Genomic DNA, 18,614 nt, shown 5'->3' on the forward strand with positions numbered 1-18,614 from the left:
CTATAACTGCGATGGTTAGTTTATGAACACCCAAGACCGTTGTCATTAACTGGCCCTGGTAATATCAAAATCTTATTGGCATAAAGGGCGAATTACGACTCCACTATTTGTCACCATTTTAAAATTTACACAAAGCGTATTCAAGGGTCCAGAAAGAGAAGACCTAGATTAAGATTTGTATCACTGACTTAGGATTAAATGTTAAGGATGATGCAATAAATAATTTACATTTTAATATTAACATTTTTTAATTAACATTTTTACAGCATGGTGATACAGAATGAAAAGTGGAACTCATGTAGTAAGAAGATAGCGCTCAACTTTCGAAATCATACTTACTAGTGTTTCAAATTATTGTTATTAGTGCAGATAAAAAAAGTTTTGCTTCAATTTTTTTTAACAAAACAAAAACAACTACTGTAGGCCAATAGCAGTTAGCAGTTGGAGTAACGGTGAGAGGAGCGTGGAGCTCGATGTGTCCTTGACCTCGATACTGGTCAAGTTCAAATAGCAACACTGCTGGTCTGCCTTCTCACCTTCACAGCAGCAGCACACAACACACTCGCCTGGGGAAAAGTAAATCTAGAAATTGAACAAGCTTTGTAAAGTTTCAGCCTTGACTTTACCCAACCAGACTTCCCATGACGTGTATTTTCAAAGTTAAGTTATCGAGGTTCTACTGTATATGCATACACAGCTAAACGTATATGCATAACCAGGCTTCAAAAGATTTTGTGCAATTTATACGCTTTCTTGTACAGTAGTTGAATCATGGTTCATATCAACCCGAGACGCATTCAACTGTTATCAACACACAAACAATGAGGTGAGATATGTAACATGTGTCTCAATGCATTGTGCATATGTATCTTTTCGTAGTTGAATAGTATTTAATTCTTTTTGTCTATGATAGTATCATACGTATGGTATATTAACATGTCGAACATTATAAGTTGCAATAACAATGTGTACTTCCAACATTTTCTAACATAATTGAGTCTTATGAAATTATATTCCTTCGTTTATAGTTTTACATATGTGATTATAGGCTCGTACAGATTGTCAAGGGGAGCTACAATTGTGTTGGAGATTGTAATTATGGTTGCTTAGATTTATAGGTGTACTTTTATCGAGAGCGAACTCGACGTTTGTTGCCTGACACAAAGGTCAACATAGCTTGGCAATAATTTTTTGGTTTCAATTGCCCCAAGGTTGTGAGTTATAAAGGTATAAATTTAAACCCTCAACGTAAAAATTCCTTGAGTCAACTTTCATTACCATGGACATTTCATTGCACTTATGACATGACATGGTCCCAGGTCCCACCATCAAACGAGAATAGAACAGCGGACGGACTTATATAATACTGTATAGTCAAGATACTTCTCATTAGCCAATCATAAGTTCTCATTTTCAATTTACGGAACAGTATCACAGGACATGATATAGATGTTTTTTTTTTTTTAATTAACTTTTCAAGTAATAAATTTATATAACTAACACGAAAAAACACTTATTTATACAAGTAAACCTAAGTTACGTATGTACTATTCATTTTGATGAATAGAAACACTAAAATCTATTCAAGTATGTTGTTGGCGAATAGCAAAACTGTAAACGAAAATATAAACAAAATATAATAGTGTACTCAGTTAAAAACTACCGCAATAAAACAAAAATGTGTTGTTTACTACTAAAAAAAATAACGGAATAAACATAAAACTGAATGGGCCACAATAGGTGTTTGCCCATTCTGGAGTTTTTGCACCACACCCCAGAAGTAGGCTAGCAGGGGCGAGTCGGCGAGCGTTGACCCGACACGTCACCTACAGTCCCGTTACTGCCGGAGCCGGGGAGCAGCAAGCCTGCAGTCTCAGTCAGTAGGCACTAGGCACTAGGCAGACGGCGGCGGTGGCGGTCAGAGCATGGCGATCATCGACTACAAGGCGCTCTTCTGCGTGCTCATCATCTCGTCATTCACGAGACAGAACGAGGAGGAAGAAACAAACCCCTTCGTGGAGGCAGCCAAGAGTCTGCTGCAGGACTACACCAAAGACCACGGAGGCGAAGGAGGTGCTGCAGCTGCAGGGCTGGGGACGGTGGTACAGTCTCTGCTGCAGAGTGAAGGAGGCAAACAACTAGGAGGCGACCTCCTCAGCGGCCTCGGCAACATCCTCACCACAGCCCAAGGCAGCAACCCCCAGCTGCTGGGACAGATGGTGGAGATGTTCTCGAACATGGCGCAGACGCAGACAGAGGAGAACAGCAACGTCGACCACAACAACAATGAGGTTAGTGGTTCATGTCTTAGCTTTAGCTATGCAAGCTCACGTCTGCGCTGCGGTGTATTCTACTGGTGCTTTACAACCGTCATAGCTATTACAACCGTCCAAAAAGTGGGAGAGGTGATAAGATACTTAACTATAGAGGGAAATAAAAATACTTAACTATAATGTTCCAAACTTTGAAACACAAAAGGGATTCATATAACCAACTTGGTACAACATTCCACACATGAACATTCGATCAAAGTGAAAAACTCATTAAGCTTTCAACCCAATAACATTCCGGACCAATCAATCGAGGACATACTTTGCATGTACCTCGACAAGACTAATCATCAATTTTCAACGATACACGTCTACTCGTTTTTTGCATAGCTTGACATTAAAAAAAAGGTTCCTGTAAAAATGCAAAAAATAAATGTAAAACTAAACTTGCGTTCAAACTCATATCCGAAAATGCTGTTCAAACGACTGAATATACATTTATTTGCTCGACTAAAACTCTCTGCAACTTACTGCTTACAATTCAATTCATTACCTATAACTACTGATTGATTTATCTTTTATTTTTTTGAATTTTATGATATCAATTATATAAAATAGATGTCTTTCTATACATAACTGTATGGGTATATGCTATAACCCCCCCCCTCAATACACACAAACACACGCACGCCATGTGTCCGTGACCTAGACCCTCGCATCCATTGCTGTTTTGTTGTACCAGTTATTGTGACCTAGTCAAACGCGTTTGAATATTTTTTTTTACTTTTCGATGAAATGGCGACCATACAAAGTAGGTATTTTAAGCCAAGTATGAATGGAGATGAGTGTAGGATGAGTGTCGCCAGAATAGGGTAGGTTATATATTCAACGCTAAACGTCACAAGACAACCCACGAGATCGTAAATGCGTTTTGTAAATAGAATTTGATACTTTGTTTAATGAGTTTTTTAAACATCAAATATTTTATTGCCACCTGGATGATCAAATAGGTCCTACTACAAAAAAATACAGTACTTATAGTTCAATTTATCGTTTTTCAAATGTTTAAGTTTTTCAATTTACTGTACAGTATCTACTTTTCGACTTGAACATACGGATGGAACTAAGGGAAACGGAAACCATACTAAGGGACATAATATTAAATCAATAATTAATCAATTAATTGCTCATATAAATATCAACATCAACGCGTTTAAAATTAGCCAAACTCTGAAATATGTATATATATTCCTTGATTAAAAATAATTAAAAAATAATATACTCATATTTATAGCTTTTATTGTACTCTCTCACATCTTTTTCTGTTGTTAAACAACTTGAGAGCTATTATAATTCGTAAATATAAACATAACAATCTACATCATGAGATGTTGAAATCAGAGCTTCAGGTAGTAAAAATTAAGCAAGTTATAATATTATAGTTTTAACTTATTTTACGCTTAATTTTACATCTTTTGAGCTTCAAAGACTTAACAAAAATGGAAATGATTTGGTATTTTTGTCAACAGACAAAAGTAGTTTTGACCTTGTGTGTACTACTGCCTGTCACTGGATTATAGACTAAGGTGATTTATTTTAAATTCAAGGTGCGACAAAGAGAAATGATCAAATTTATGTTACTTTTACTGCAGTAACGTTTCATGTTACAGCGATTTTACAACAGATACTCTATCGCAAGATAACTTTAACATGAAACAACTTTTATCAGGTGATAAATAAGCTTCAGAAACTCCTTTCTAAGAACAGTAAAATCAATGCCGTAAAAGTGTAGGCCTACACTTAGGATTGTTTAGGTATTTTCATTTATTTAGATACACATATTTAACCTAATTATGACCCAAAAATAAATCATCTTTAACATGCTGGTATTGCTGGTGCTTAATGCATCAATATCTCAAGTGAAAGCATTTGAAGTATTAAGACCAAGACATATAAAATAACTTAAATAAAAATAGAGTTACGTATCATTGATTGCAGAAAAGTACTAAAACGATTGTAATTATTGTTGATTCGTGATTCAGCAGTGTGCTTTAGGTAGTCCAATCTTAATAATCAATAGCTCAAATGAAAGCTGGTATTTCACTAAGGTGTTTACAAAAAAAATATAGGGTAATGTAATTAGAACTGTTGGAATACATCTTTAATTGAAGTGAAAAAAAATCTTGTTAACGTGTGTTAGCTTATTGTTATATTGTTATCTAATTGATTTTTTTTTTATTGAATGTTGTTGTTAACAATTTGCATTTGTGTTTAAAGTGTGTTCCTTATGTTAAGTGTGTTGTTCTTATTATGTTATGTGCTTAATCTGTACCATTAATATTAGTGAGTTATGTGGTGTATGGATTTCATAACCATTATTTTACTAGAGACCGTTGTATTTAACAACAACGGGCACTGTTGCTAGTATGTGATAATTAAACTTCACAAATAAATTATACAGAAGAAATATAAAAGATTAATCAATGGACATACATATATAAAATTATTCATTAACAAGTTTTATTATTTATCATCACTAAATTAATGGTGATTCAGATACCTACTTAATGAGGCCGTTGCGAGAGCGGAGATACTATTGTATTCAATGCGATGTTTTTGTGGTGACACAAGTTAAGGTTGAGACAGAGACAAGGTAACTTCCTCTTTGTGTACGTCAGTGTTCAGTCTAGGTACGACTCCGGGGTCAAGGGTTAAGGTGGCAACTTTCTCTATCCATAGACAACAGATAGTTTAATGACCGCGTTGACCAATCCCTCCCTCTCGACAGGTACGTCGAATGTGCACATACGCCAAGGGTTTATTATAAACCTTGTTACTAGGGAAGGAATATAAATACTTTGAAACTCAAAAGTGCTTGTCGCCGGTTTGCCGACCTTTAGCGCTTTAACTAATTGAAACTTACAAGATTGTGTACATGTGTTTTCCTCTCCTTTGGGTGAGAAAATTGTGAAACTTGGAAGACAGTGAATAGGTTTAGGTTTGGAAGCGTCAATATCAATCACTGAGTACTTAACGAGTTGAGTTGGTAATGTTTGGACCTTGTTTTTATGTACTGGTACTGTAGTTTACTAAGTAGGAAAACACGTTACCACAAACCCTTTGAAAACAAAGATTGGTTTTGTAACTAGGTGCGGTCGAGCGGAAGGAAGAGAGGTGATGACGGAAAACCTGCGGCCCCGGCGGCGAGTCCGGAGGTGAACTGGGAGTCGATGATGGACATCGCGGCGAGCTTCATGTCCCAGGGCGGAGGCGGGAGTCAGGGAAGTCCCCTGGAGGGGTTGATGAACCTGCTACCAGCTCTGCTGCAGACGGGACACGCGCACCACGACGACGAGACTGAGGATGTCGAGGAGCACCGCAGACACGAGAAGGCCACCTCCCTGTTACCTCCCTTCCTCAACACAGCCATGATCTACTGGGACCACTTCAAGGAGTCCGAGCTGGGCAGGACCCTGTGGACCAACAGTGGCCTCGAGGCCATCTTCAAGCTGTTCACGGACACTGATGGCCACTTCCAGATGGACCGCATCTTCGAGTCTATGGAGAACCACAGCTTTCGACGGCGGTGGATCCGCAGTCTGACCAGCTTTGTGGCGGAATGGGTGAAACACGTGGCGGACCCAGCGACTCAGTCCAGGTTAGTTCAGTTCAGTCTTTCAGTCTCAGTGGTGGTCGTGGTTGTGGTGGTGGTGGTGGTGGTACTTTGGTACATTGAATGAGTCGAATGACGTGGCGCTAGACTTATTGATAGATATGATATAAGAAACCGATTCTTGCAACTTGCAAATAACATAGCTTTTGAGATTACACGTTTTGCGATGCAGGCTGTAGGGTAGTTCCTACTGCACTTTAAAGCAGCCTGTCTCTGAGTAAACGCCTTGCAATCTCCTTTAAACGTATAATTAGCATCAACTGCCAAGATTATTTAACGGTTAGTACATAATATTAAGATATTTGACAGATAAAATAGCCCGTCGGTAATGGCTAAGCCGAATTAAAATTAATTCTTGCAAGAAGAATTATGTTCTGGAAGGTCGTTCTTATGTTGAATCACCGTTTGTTTGGCATGTATTGCCACCACAAGAAACTAAATAGATCTCCAATAACCTTAGAATTGCTAGTGATGAACCATTAGATCCCGTGACGTGACATTGACAATAAGTAAAAAGAGTGACCCAGAATCACCTTGTTTGCTTTACAACGGAGTCAAGTAGTGGAACTGGCACAATGAAGGGAAACTGAGTCGTTTCATGCTCCAATACCAAACAATTATATTAGCAACGAATTGTTTTCAATTCATTAATTAGGTAATCATCAATGGCGTAGCCTGGACCATATACAGGGGTGAGGGGGGGGGGGGTTAACACATAGTTATGTTGAAGAATGGAAGAAATAATGTAATCGTTTTAAGGTGCAGTAAAAAAGTTAAAAATGTTAGTATTTTATTAGTATAGTATACTCTAGTATATTTGATTGTTTTCAAATGCACCATATTTAAAAATTGTGGTGATAGGTTTTCAGACTAATCAGTGTAAAACTAGAGGAATAGGTGCAGACGCTTCGTTATAGTCCCGCATCTACACGCGGTATGTCCATAGCCGATCGTCCGTAATAGAAGCACAGAGATGAAGTTAAGTTTAAATTACTGATTAAATCGCCTCTGATCACAGTTTGTCCAGCGAATTCCCCTATTGGAAATTAGTGACACGGTAGACGTCAGCCCGAGCCCTATTTACTTTTCAATTGATGTCCGCAGAGGCCAAAAACACTATTCGTTCAAATATGTATATAAATGTATAGTAAATATTTTAGTCAAAATCCAATCAGGAAAATGAACGTCACTCTTTCTATAGTTTTTTCTGCGATGGGGGCATTTCACTTTGTCGAATCAAGTCAAGAATTCGCAATTGCGGGAGATGAGCACTACGTTTGCTGTAGGCATAATTCTTAGCTAACAGTAAAAAACATTACATTACTTAGATAATTATGTTGTACTAAATGATGCATTTGAGTTCGAGATTCAGGACTCGATAATTCTATTCGTGATCTAAAATCTGCAGATTTGACTGCAACTAATGTATGTGCAGGGTAATCCAAATGAACCGAAACCATAAATACCAAGATCGAGTCCGAAGTAATTGAGGCGGATCTCTTATGCGCACCAGCCCCAGCTGTCAGGTAGAAAGGTTTTCTCGTTTGCGCATCTAGCCCAGAGGGGCCCACGGGTAAATCTCGTTTGCGCTTTTTGTCGGCAAATGTACTCAATGTACTTCAATGCGGCTTTGTAATTCCTGCTCTATCTTATAAGTTGTTTGAGTCATCTAACATGCAGAGTTGAATGGGTCAGAGTTACGTCTCGCTGATGCTTTCTTATTGAATACACTTGATTGTGAACTAACCGTCTCTGTTGTCGTAGTACTCATTCACACACTCATTATACGATATCGCACTTAAGTAGGCCTACTATAAACTTAGAGTATTTTCTAAGGCTGTACTCTAAATATGGACTTATTAAACCATTACACATTATAATTTTACCTCAGTAGTATGACAAACAATGGCTTTAAAATATTACTACTAGATCCTCTCCATACTATAATTCCATATTGAAGTATTGATTGGACAAATGCATAGTATACATCGAGGGTTCCTGTTAAAGTTATTTTAACCTTTTCTTCTAATGTATCACCTTATAGGACTGTTTTTACTTTATTTATGATTACTTAAACATTTCACGGATTTATTTTGGGAGCATTAGGCTTCTGAACATAGTAAATGCTGTAGGCTATTATTATTATTGTGACGTAAATATTACTTCTAAGGTATACGAGTAGCTTAGCTGGAGGTTTAATCACACTGAGGTGTACCGGGTATTCGGATGTCCGGGTGGCGTCATCTAGGGCGGGGAGGGCCTACAAGGTGTGTCACATTTCTGTATTTTTTGTGAAACTGGATAAGACGATCTTAAGAATGTGGGCGGATGTAAAAAAAAACGACTCTATCTAAACATCTGTATTATAACTTACATTTATCTTGAGGTTTGCTAAAAGCTTAATTATGCCCAATGATACGGATTTTTTCTGATTAAAAGCATAGTAATAGAATATGAGTATAGGCCTACACTATTCTACTCTTTATTCCGTACTAAAAGATGCATAATCATGCTGTAAAAACGAAACGTAAAATTTAAAAAAATCTTAAAACTAATAACCAGAATGGTTATGATACAATCGGTTTTAACTTAACTTATTTACCGTTCTTATCTTTTTGGAAATATTGTCGTATTAACAAGGAAATCACGTATGCATTTTCACAACAAATTTAAATGTACCTAAATATGTTAATGTGTAAAATGATAAAGATATTTAATAGCATTTTAAATTTAGTTGCATGTGCATGCAATGTACAACTAATTGAATACAATGTCATTTAGCCTATGTAGACTGCAGTAGGCTGAATTAAAAATATTGTGTTTGCACCATAAATAATTCTATTCTGTGCTCTGTGGTTTGCTTATACTTTACGAGGAACAAGGTTGTTAATGATCGATTAATCGTTCAGTTTTCACTTAAAATTACGGAGGCACACGCTTGATATAATGATCCTGATCCCAGTTTACTAGTAAGCTGATTTCAATTAGAAGATCACTATGTAACTTAACTTCACACGTCGCCTCTAGTCTTCAGCTTCTTGTTTGCGTCTCAGTTTGGTGACTGTCCAAATAATAACGGCTCAAGCACGCGGCGGCAAGCGGCAAGGCCACTGACCCGACTAGACCTTAAGCTACCGTTATCGTTAACACACGTCTAATATGCGATATAAATATATCCGCTATTCACCATCCATTACAACTAATTGCACAACTCACTCAATGATCAATAGCGAAATTATAGATGGGTACTTAATGGTTGATTTAATGGTAAAATCGGAATCGGAGGTGTTACATAACATGCTTGGAGGTTTTAAAGTAGCATTACTTTAAACAAGTTATACTACTTGTCCATTAGTTATCTTTTGATTACTACCTACAAGCAAATTGAATTGATTTGCTGACGTAGTAAAATCCTCTTTATATACACGGGATCTTCCTAACTTTTATGCAAATCGATCAACCATCAAACTTTTGCGATTTTCAAATATTTCTATCTGCTTAACCTATAGTGAATTTACCCTAGGACTCTATGAGTGGAATAATTTACTTTATATAGTCAATGGTGGGGTGGACAGCATAAACAATGCCCACAGTACAGTTGACTGATGCATTACAAGACAAGTACAGATAAATATTGTTAGTGAAGGCTGTGGCTGTGGCTTTGTGGCACCAGGAGTCCAGCCAGTCCAGGACACAAAACCCTTGTCATCACTTGCATTCACAGCCCTTTGAGCTACGACCCACCTCTTATTTCTCGGATGAATATGTTTTCTAACGATTCTCGCAAAGTTTAGTTTAAACTTAAACGTATTTAAAATAATTCAGATCCTAATTTGTGTTTGTTTTCTTTTGGAGGTGTACAGTTTTGAAACACAAATTGCTTTGTTTGACAGGTACTTGGCCACCATCCAGTTCATGGGTAATGGGTTCCTCAAGGCGCAAGGCTACTCCAAGGCAGTGCTGTTTGACCCTGCCAGGCCCACAGAGAGTCTCAGTCTCCTGGCCAATGCTGTGTTCAAGAGACAGTTTGGGCTCAAAGTTAACTCTGCAGTATACATCAAGCCAGCAGTAGCCTACATTCAGGTACATACATATGTTTAGATTTTCACAGTTGCACTTTAACTATTTTGGAAAACTAAATACGGTCTCCTCCGAGGGTAAAATGCCTTTTACGGTGAAATTTTAGGGTAAAGTAATGTAATTGGGCGAGTATTATGAGCAAATTATTTTCAAATAGATTGTAATAGAACTGTGTCAATGAATATGGTAAATGATGGATGATATTTGTTGACATGAACTCTGATGCTGGGGTTAATAAAAAATCCACAGTACTATAGCCTTTGCATATCTACCGGAAGTTATGATTTCCCTAAACTCTCCATAATTCCTATGGTTTACTCCCAGCACTAGAAAAACAAATAAAAAAGGAACTTACCCAACATATTTTTTGTTTGTAAGTTTTCCTCAAAAATTATATAAAAAATAATAATAATATAGTTTAAACAATTCTAGAGGAAAAGGTTACTAAACAAACACGATTCCACAGAGGGTTTAATTTTGAATAAGCTCTACAAGTTACATGGGAAATTTACAATTAAAAGAGAGTATAGCAGCTACCATCCAGCGACATTTTAAACTATCATCAGCATAGAAATAATTAGGAATGAAGTATTTTTAATAGTATTTTAAAATAGAGTGTATATAGAGCTGTTAACTGTCTGTGGTTCGGTTTTTCGGTTCGGACTTTTGGTATACGTCTAATCCATGGAATTGCTACGCATTTATTCCTTTTTAAATTAATTTAGATTTTTCTTGGCAATTTTTTCATAAAATAATGGTAAAATCTGGTATGTTATACGGTAGCACTTTAAATTCAACAAAACCATTGCTGTAAAATTACGGCTCAAAGCATGATTTGTAATTACTCCCACCACTTACCCAAAAGGGTTGTTAATACTTATGGGGAAAGTATATGTCAGGTCAGATTGCTGATAACTTGTATTTACTTTCTCACTCATACATATGGAGAAGTGTTGTTTTTGTCAACATTTTAGAGTTTGAGTTTTGGGTGGAAATATCCCTTTTGGGTCCCACTGAATATATATAAGTGGTTTTTGAGGTGATGGCTTTGCGTGTGTGTGGATGTGTGCAGAGCAACAGACTACACATGTGGTCCGATTTTGGTAGGAGGGTGCTAATCAATGGTATCTTCAGGCATTTTCAGAGATTTTTATTTTTAATGGTAATTTTCCCATAAAATAACGGTAAAATCTGATGAAAAACTATTTTGATTCAAATTTAGTAACGTTATAGCCTTAAAACTCTAAAGGTGGTACGGTACAATCCCCCTATGCTGTAAAAATTATGGTTAAAAAATTATTGCAATTTATGTGATTTTACCCATAAAATATCAGAGTTATTCCCACTAGACCCAATATAAGGGTTTTTGAAAGTATGGGTTATTGTTATTCGTTTGTTGATTATCTACATTGAATCATTATATGACTGGGTAGTCCACAAGTAGAAGCCATCATAATCCCAATGTTCAATGTTTGTTGGCAGGATGTGTTCAGACTAGGACAGAGCAAGGGCTTGGGACTATCTCACCTGAGTACGCAGGACATTGAGGGTAAGCTGGCCGAGACACTCAACGGAGAGGTGCTGGAGCCAGTACTGAGGGTATGGCGAGCGTACCGCTTTACTCTGCGAGTGCCCAGCTGTGACAGGTATTTGGTGTGTCAACTCAACCGGTTCCCTCCCGGCACAGAGGGACAAGCTGGACTCAAACCCGGAGTCACCAAACTGTCCAGGTGGGTAATACAGTGAAACTGAGATTGCCAACACATAAATCTCCTCTCTGCAATATATTATGATCCGCCACACTTTTGAAAAATATATCATTGGTAGGAATAAAAGTTATGTGTGGATATATGAAATTAGACGGTGAAGGGGAAAAAACTTTGCGTAGAAAGTATATTTATGTGTGGAGGGGAGACGAGTCATCTTCAGCCAACATTGGGAGACATTGTATATTATTGGGAGTATCCTGTGTGTGCCTCTGTGGCATTGTTTACATACGGTGCGGGGGGCTAGGGGGGTCCGTGAGACTTGACCGGGATTTTTCAGCAAATTTTACCGGGACACGGGCCCGCAATATTGTGACAGGCTCAGCCACACAGGCCCCCTATCAAAACAATATTTATATGAGAAATACCATATGTTCTTATGACAAAAATTTTTTAAACCCAGTACAAGCACTAGGACAAGTAGTTTACAACAGCTTAACTGACACCTGGTTATATACATCTATGGCTGACACTACTGTATTACTTGGCTGATCGATATAAATTCTCTAGCAACCACTAAGTAAGAGAATTGTCATCAGTCATGCAGGTTGCATCAACTGTCCTCGTGGACTGTGAGAAGGCGCTATATATAATAGGGACGTATTTAGAACCAATGTGGCCCCCACCCCCTGGCCTAAGAGCATAAAACAATAATGTTAATCCTCCTAGCCCCCGGCGGGTCACACCAGAGAGGGCTCTCTATGCTGGTTCAACTAAATGAACATATTTTTTACGATCAAATCGGCGAAATAATCTAGGTGGCTAGGGCACTAGCTAATAAATAATTCCATTCTTTCATTGAGGCTAAAGAAGGATTATCATTTAATTTTATTCCTCACTATTAGGAGGCTGCGCTTTAGATTTGTTTCCTTCTCACATTAGATTAGTTTATTAGGTTAGTCAGGTAAAAAATGTTACTTACCTATAGGCCTCGAGCCAAATCAGATCGGTTCAAAATCGCGTTGCTTTGGAAACTGTTGATTTTTATATAATGTTGATATTCAAGCCAAGAAATGACTGGCCTACAAGCTTGAGAGATCAATCACAAAGTCAGAAAGTCGAGCTCAAGCCGATTTTCTCAGTTCTCAATACAATAATGCCCGATTAAAAGTAAAAGCTTTATGTCCGCGAGGATCACTCTCACGAAATTGCAAGATTAGGCCTACGCTTATGCCTTGATCGCGGATATCTAAGAGAAAATTTCCCTGCAGGTGATGATGAAGATGTCTCCGTGGCCGCAGGAAAAATATTAATTTCAATATTTCAATATTTTTCCACCATTGCCGGATTGCGGAAGACGTTATTGACATTTATTTTTCCGCGAGCGATATATTTATGATTTTGCCGCGATTGCAAAAAAAATTATTTTTCCGTCAACACGGGTCGTGGGAGATATTAGGGATTGGGCCGTGAACGTGGGAGACGATGATGTTGTTACATGATAATGTCATATGTTTGGTTGCAATCACGGTAGACTATGATAATGTTTCTTCCATGACTACGGGAAGTATTCACGATTTTGCCGCGATCATGGAAGACGATGATGAGGCCTCAGTGCCTCGGGAGATGCCGTGCCAAGCTTAAGTGCAAGTTTAGGTGGAAATACATGTAATAATGTTTTTAAGATTATTAGGAGAGGGGGGCCCGGCGAACAAACTTGCGGGGGGGGGGTCCGTGGGCTCTTATCGCCGCCACTGTGTAAAATTTGAATTATGTTTTTATCGGGTAAGCCTAGAGGCAAATGGTGGCAATTACCTGTTTCTTTAGAGATAAGTTTCGTAGGCAATAGTTAACAAAAAAATTGCTTTATTAGGTAAAAAAAGTTAAAAGAACTAAGAAGTTAGAGTTCTATTGGTTTAAATTCGCCTATTGGGCCTGATGATAATTAGTCCAATTGAAATCGATCACCACTACTGTCTTTTATACATTTACTCCCATGTTAAAACAGTATAAGTGTAAATATAATATGTTTCAAGTGTTATTATACTACTTTCCATATTATTGAATATACATTTTGGACTTGCTCATTGCTCAGATTTCTACTTTCTCAGTAGTTCTCTCCCTCTATGGAAAGTATTGTTTTGTTTTTGTCAAAATCTTTGAGGGTGAGTTTTGGGTGGAATATATCCATTTTGGATCTCCCTGAACCTAAAAAGAGTAGTTTTCTGAGTTATGTATGTGTGTATGTGTGAAGTGCTACAGACCACCATGATATCTACAGGCGTTTTTACATTTGATTTTTAATGGTGATTTTCCAATAATAATACATGAAAATTACAAAAATATCAGCCTTAAAAAGCTGTCTGAACGATTTTGTTTGAAATTTAGTATTCTTTAGACCTTTTAACTCTTAACAAATGGTAGAAACCTCATCGCTGTAAACTAGGGGTTAAAAATGTATTGCAATGTATGTGATTTTCTCATGAGAAAAAAACAAAATCAGATTTAAAAATAAGCTTGACCGATTTTGATTCAAGTTTAAAACTTATCCTCCTTTTAACTCTTAATAAGAGTGTACAATCCCCATTGCTGTAAAAATTATTGTGGTTTGAAATTGTTTGCAGCTTTTGTTAGTTTCACCATCAAATATCATTGTTACCCCCACCAATTACGATAAAGCTTGTTCACAAGCTAATGGTAGAAAGTATGTATCAGATTGCTGATACGTTTATTTTATTTGGGATCCCAATAAGTAGGAAATTTGATTGAAATGTGTTATTTCAAGAAACAACCTAGGAGATTCTTATTACGTAGGTAATATTAAACTAAAATGTATTCCGTAGTTTGGTGGCATCCTGGTTCCTGTCAGGGCAGACCGGCACTCCGTTCTGGAAGCTGTATAATGCTGCAGTTGAGGATCATAATTGTCAGGTGAGTAACATATTTATTATTTTTTTAAAGAGACAAACTGTTGGCCCGTCCTACATAAGGGACTCGGATTCTGGTAGTCAATTATAACTGAATATAATTCAAAACTTGCATAAAAACAAATTCTAGCAGTTTTAATGCGGATAATCATCTGGTAAACAAATGTCACTTGATTCCCTTATATACGATATGCATTTTAAATCCAAATATGTTATAATAAAACAGCAATTGTGACGATTTGATAAGCCTTGAGGTGAGATTGGCGGCCGATTCACAAACTGGTTTTCAGTACAGTACCTACATACCACCTTCATTGCATACTTTCACCATTGACTATATAAACACCTTATCTTATTTCCGTGGATACTGAAACATTGGTATTCTGGTATTCTGGCCTCCCATTCTCTTCTATCCCCTGCCTCTTCTAAAAAAAATTGTAGGACATGAAAATTCTTTGTCAATCACTCCAGAACTATAAACACTTTCCATAGCTCCTCATTATTAATTTTGTACGGTATCTTTTGTGATAGTAACTTATTCATAGAAAATAAGTAATCAAAATCCTTCCTAGTTAAGCACATGATCACTTCATGGATAGGTAGAGATCAATGATTGCGCAATTTTATTTTTGAATTCGTACTGTACTTTCTACTTTGACACTAGTTAGGTTATTTGCAAATCAGTCAAATATTAGATAAATAGCCTATCTTAAACAGTCATAGTTTTTAAAAAATGCTCATAATGAAAGGTTAGGTAGTATACAAGAGTTAAGGGTTAGTTCTAAAAGATTTTTTTATTGTGTAGGCCTATATGCACAGCACATCTGGCTTTGCCGATTCAAAGTTTATCTTCACCGTCATTTTTTATAACTTCATACGGTTTACATGTTGGTATAATTTTTCATTGATTCAAACAGTTATATTATAATGTGTTGGGCTTTTCATTGTTTTCTAAAACGAGTATTCATTTTGAGTATTAAAGTTTAAGGAAATCATATACCGATAACTCTAACTCAAAACTATTATTACAAATTCAACTTTTAAAGTACTACAGGCATGTGGTTGGACACATATCAGATTGTGTAATCCTGAAGATGCATTATTTAATAACAATCTTACTTAGAATTCAGTTTATGGAAAAAATGTATTCTAGAGTTGTGGTTAGCAAAATGAAATCAAACAATGTAAATTCAATTTCCAATTTTGGAAATTGAGGTTATAATGATGTAAAAAAGTTTGAACAGTAAATTTCCAATAGCTCTAAACCGTGTGGATAATAATGTTTTGTATTTTTACCCTACATTTTACTGTATGTTGTCATTTTGCGATAACAGGTTTTTTCAACAATACAGTATACTAGAGAACCCGTGCGGCTCAGTGAGCCGCATAGTATGAAACATAACGCCGAGGAAAACTTTATGCTTAAATTTGAGTAATTGTAGCTACATCTTAGAGTTGTTTAAACACTTGTTAGAAACTAATTTTAAATATCTCTGTTTGCGTCGTCAAGGTTCACCTACATTATTTCTGCTCTCAGTTTTAATTGATAACTTCTAATGAATGCTAAACAATCTGCTTCAATTCGAGTTAACATGTTGCAACTAAGTTTTTCCAGCATTGAGAATTAAAGAAAACTGTTGCCTTAGGCCTACTGATAACCTGTGTTTAGTAATTTAAGTTGGGTCATTTTATTTCTTTGAGACATCCCCCTAATCAAACAAATTTTCTTCGTGGAGAACCCTGAAAAGTTAGGTGGTATCAACTATTTCATGTGGTCCATTTTTTGTCAACTTAACTGTCATAATCTGCTTTGAATTAGCTAAAGCAGCAACACCATTGAAAGTTGGTTAACATATTTCAACGTGTTGTCTGTCAGTCTCACGTTTTTCATTGGAGTTTCTCTAAATACCTGTCCCAACGTTTTGAAAGTATGGATTCATTTGTCGAAATAGGTTGGATAACTCTTGTAGCTATACGATTTGGATAGCAATTTTCATATTCTCTTTTTGAACAGCGTATATTATTTGCCTTTCCTAAATCATAAAAATAAACTTGACCGTAACAACTTGATCGTTGAATACATAAACACTAATTCCTTCACTTATGTTTGGTCTAATATTGCCACTAAAACTTTCAATAGCAAATGAGTTGTTGTAGCAAACTTCTTATTTTTGACTTGAAATGTCTGGATTGTGTTGGTAAATTCAGTCAGTAGACCTTGTATAAGTTTTCCCGAGGAACTGGAAACATAACCTAGAAGTAAACAATCCATTTGTGTTTTTTCTCAATTGAAGTAGAGCGAGTAATACAAAAGTTTACAATAAAAATATAAGGTCCGCCAAGATTTGGTATAATCTTACTACTTGAACTAATCATAGCCAAGGCATTAAATATAGTTAATACTAAATGTTTTGAAATATCTTGTTTTGTCATTGTCAGAAGTAAACATTTCTTGCATGCATTCATTTGATCTGACATTAGGCAAGTTTATTTTACCACCGTGACAACACTATGTGCTTCGTACATTTTTTCACTTCCAAAGTGAGTTGCTGAGCAGAACCATCGATGTATAGCAGAACTGGCAAATATTATACATATCACCAAGTGAATGTGTATCTGGATGGGTGTCTGTTAGACCAGGCCTCTCTATTTCTACTCTCCTCATACGCATAAGATATCTTATTATTAATTGTCTCCTACTCACGTTTTCAATATTTCTTCTTTGAACTTGAGGCATTTTCTGTTCTTCATACAAAACTGATTACCGGTTTAACTTTGTCTTAACCTACTGAATATTTCAAACATTAATATTTACTCCCAAAAAGCTAATGAGTTTCTTTTTATAAACAGCTGTTTTTGGTTTTTAAATTTCTCCTATGTATTTCTTATGGGGAAAACCCGACCTTTGAGAGGGTCTCACGCCCTTCAGAGTAGGAATTTTAAAATTCTAAAACCTTATTGCAAAACTTCATATTGAGACGAATCTTTTGACACCTTAAACGTTGAAATTGGTCCACAAATAAGGGAGGAGTTGCGTTAACAAAAAACGGCTTCACGTATTATATACATAGATAGATTCTAATTCTATCTTCATAGAGAAATACAAACAAACAAACAAAATAATACATTCTATGTTTGCAGGTGAAGTATCCAGCTAACTGCAGTCAGTTTCATGAAGAAGACCAAAGAGTAACAACAGAGCAATATGTCCACAATGAACTGTAAACTGACCTCTGACCCCACCATCATGACTCTCCTGTAAATTGAATTTTTAATACTACATTATTTTCCATTATCTTATTGTCTCTATTGAACAGTATTTAAAATTAATCTAAGTTAAAAATGTATATAATAGTTCTTTCTTTGTAAATATAGTGAATTAAGGTTTAGAATTTATGTATTTTCTAGAAACTAAAGATAATGGAGAATAATATTTATTTATTAATAATAAATTATTAGTATTTTGTACATTTTGTTTATTCCTTCCAACCATTTATTTTCAAAAAGAGATAGGCTTACAATTTTGAACCATTTTTATTTTAATGGTTCTTATTATCATTAAAATCAATATTTTGTGTGGAATGTGATTACCGTTGAGTTAAAGTTACAGTCTAGAGGAAATATGTATTAAACAGGTTGTTTATTTAAACATAAATTACAAGTACATAGATGTTTAGGGTCAGGAAAACCTCATTAAACATTTTGACAATAAACCAGGTCAGGAACCAGAGAATCTGTGTGTATTAAGTTGTACTTGAGTTTTGATAACCAGGGACTAGACCTTGAACCAGTGTTGGACTAGGAAACTTACATTTTTTAAATCAATTTTTAAAAGCCTGCAATCGAGGTTTCCACTCATTCCGCAAGATTTAGGGTCATCATTCATTACCATCAAAATTTGTTTTAATACTTAAAATCGACCGATTTGCATGTGACAAACATGAAAATATTTGTTTTT

The 18,614-nt window shown here is 36.2% G+C and overlaps 1 protein-coding gene across 1 annotated transcript; it reads left to right on the forward strand.

The window, feature by feature from the left end:
* The first annotated feature begins 1,825 nt into the window (after positions 1 to 1,825).
* On the forward strand, positions 1,826 to 18,076 carry LOC129005549 (uncharacterized). Its single transcript, XM_054434461.1, has 6 exons — positions 1,826 to 2,291; positions 5,420 to 5,928; positions 9,837 to 10,026; positions 11,506 to 11,753; positions 14,573 to 14,660; positions 17,798 to 18,076. The coding sequence occupies exons 1-6, from the start codon at positions 1,926 to 1,928 to the stop codon at positions 17,879 to 17,881; spliced, it is 1,485 nt and encodes a 494-aa protein (XP_054290436.1). The 5' UTR covers positions 1,826 to 1,925; the 3' UTR covers positions 17,882 to 18,076.
* The last annotated feature ends 538 nt before the right edge of the window (positions 18,077 to 18,614 follow it).

The sequence above is a fragment of the Macrosteles quadrilineatus genome, unplaced genomic scaffold, assembly GCF_028750875.1.
Source record: "Macrosteles quadrilineatus isolate MER2022 unplaced genomic scaffold, UCM_ALF_1.0 Scaffold_1__1_contigs__length_201487025, whole genome shotgun sequence".
Taxonomy (NCBI): Eukaryota; Metazoa; Arthropoda; class Insecta; order Hemiptera; family Cicadellidae; genus Macrosteles; species Macrosteles quadrilineatus.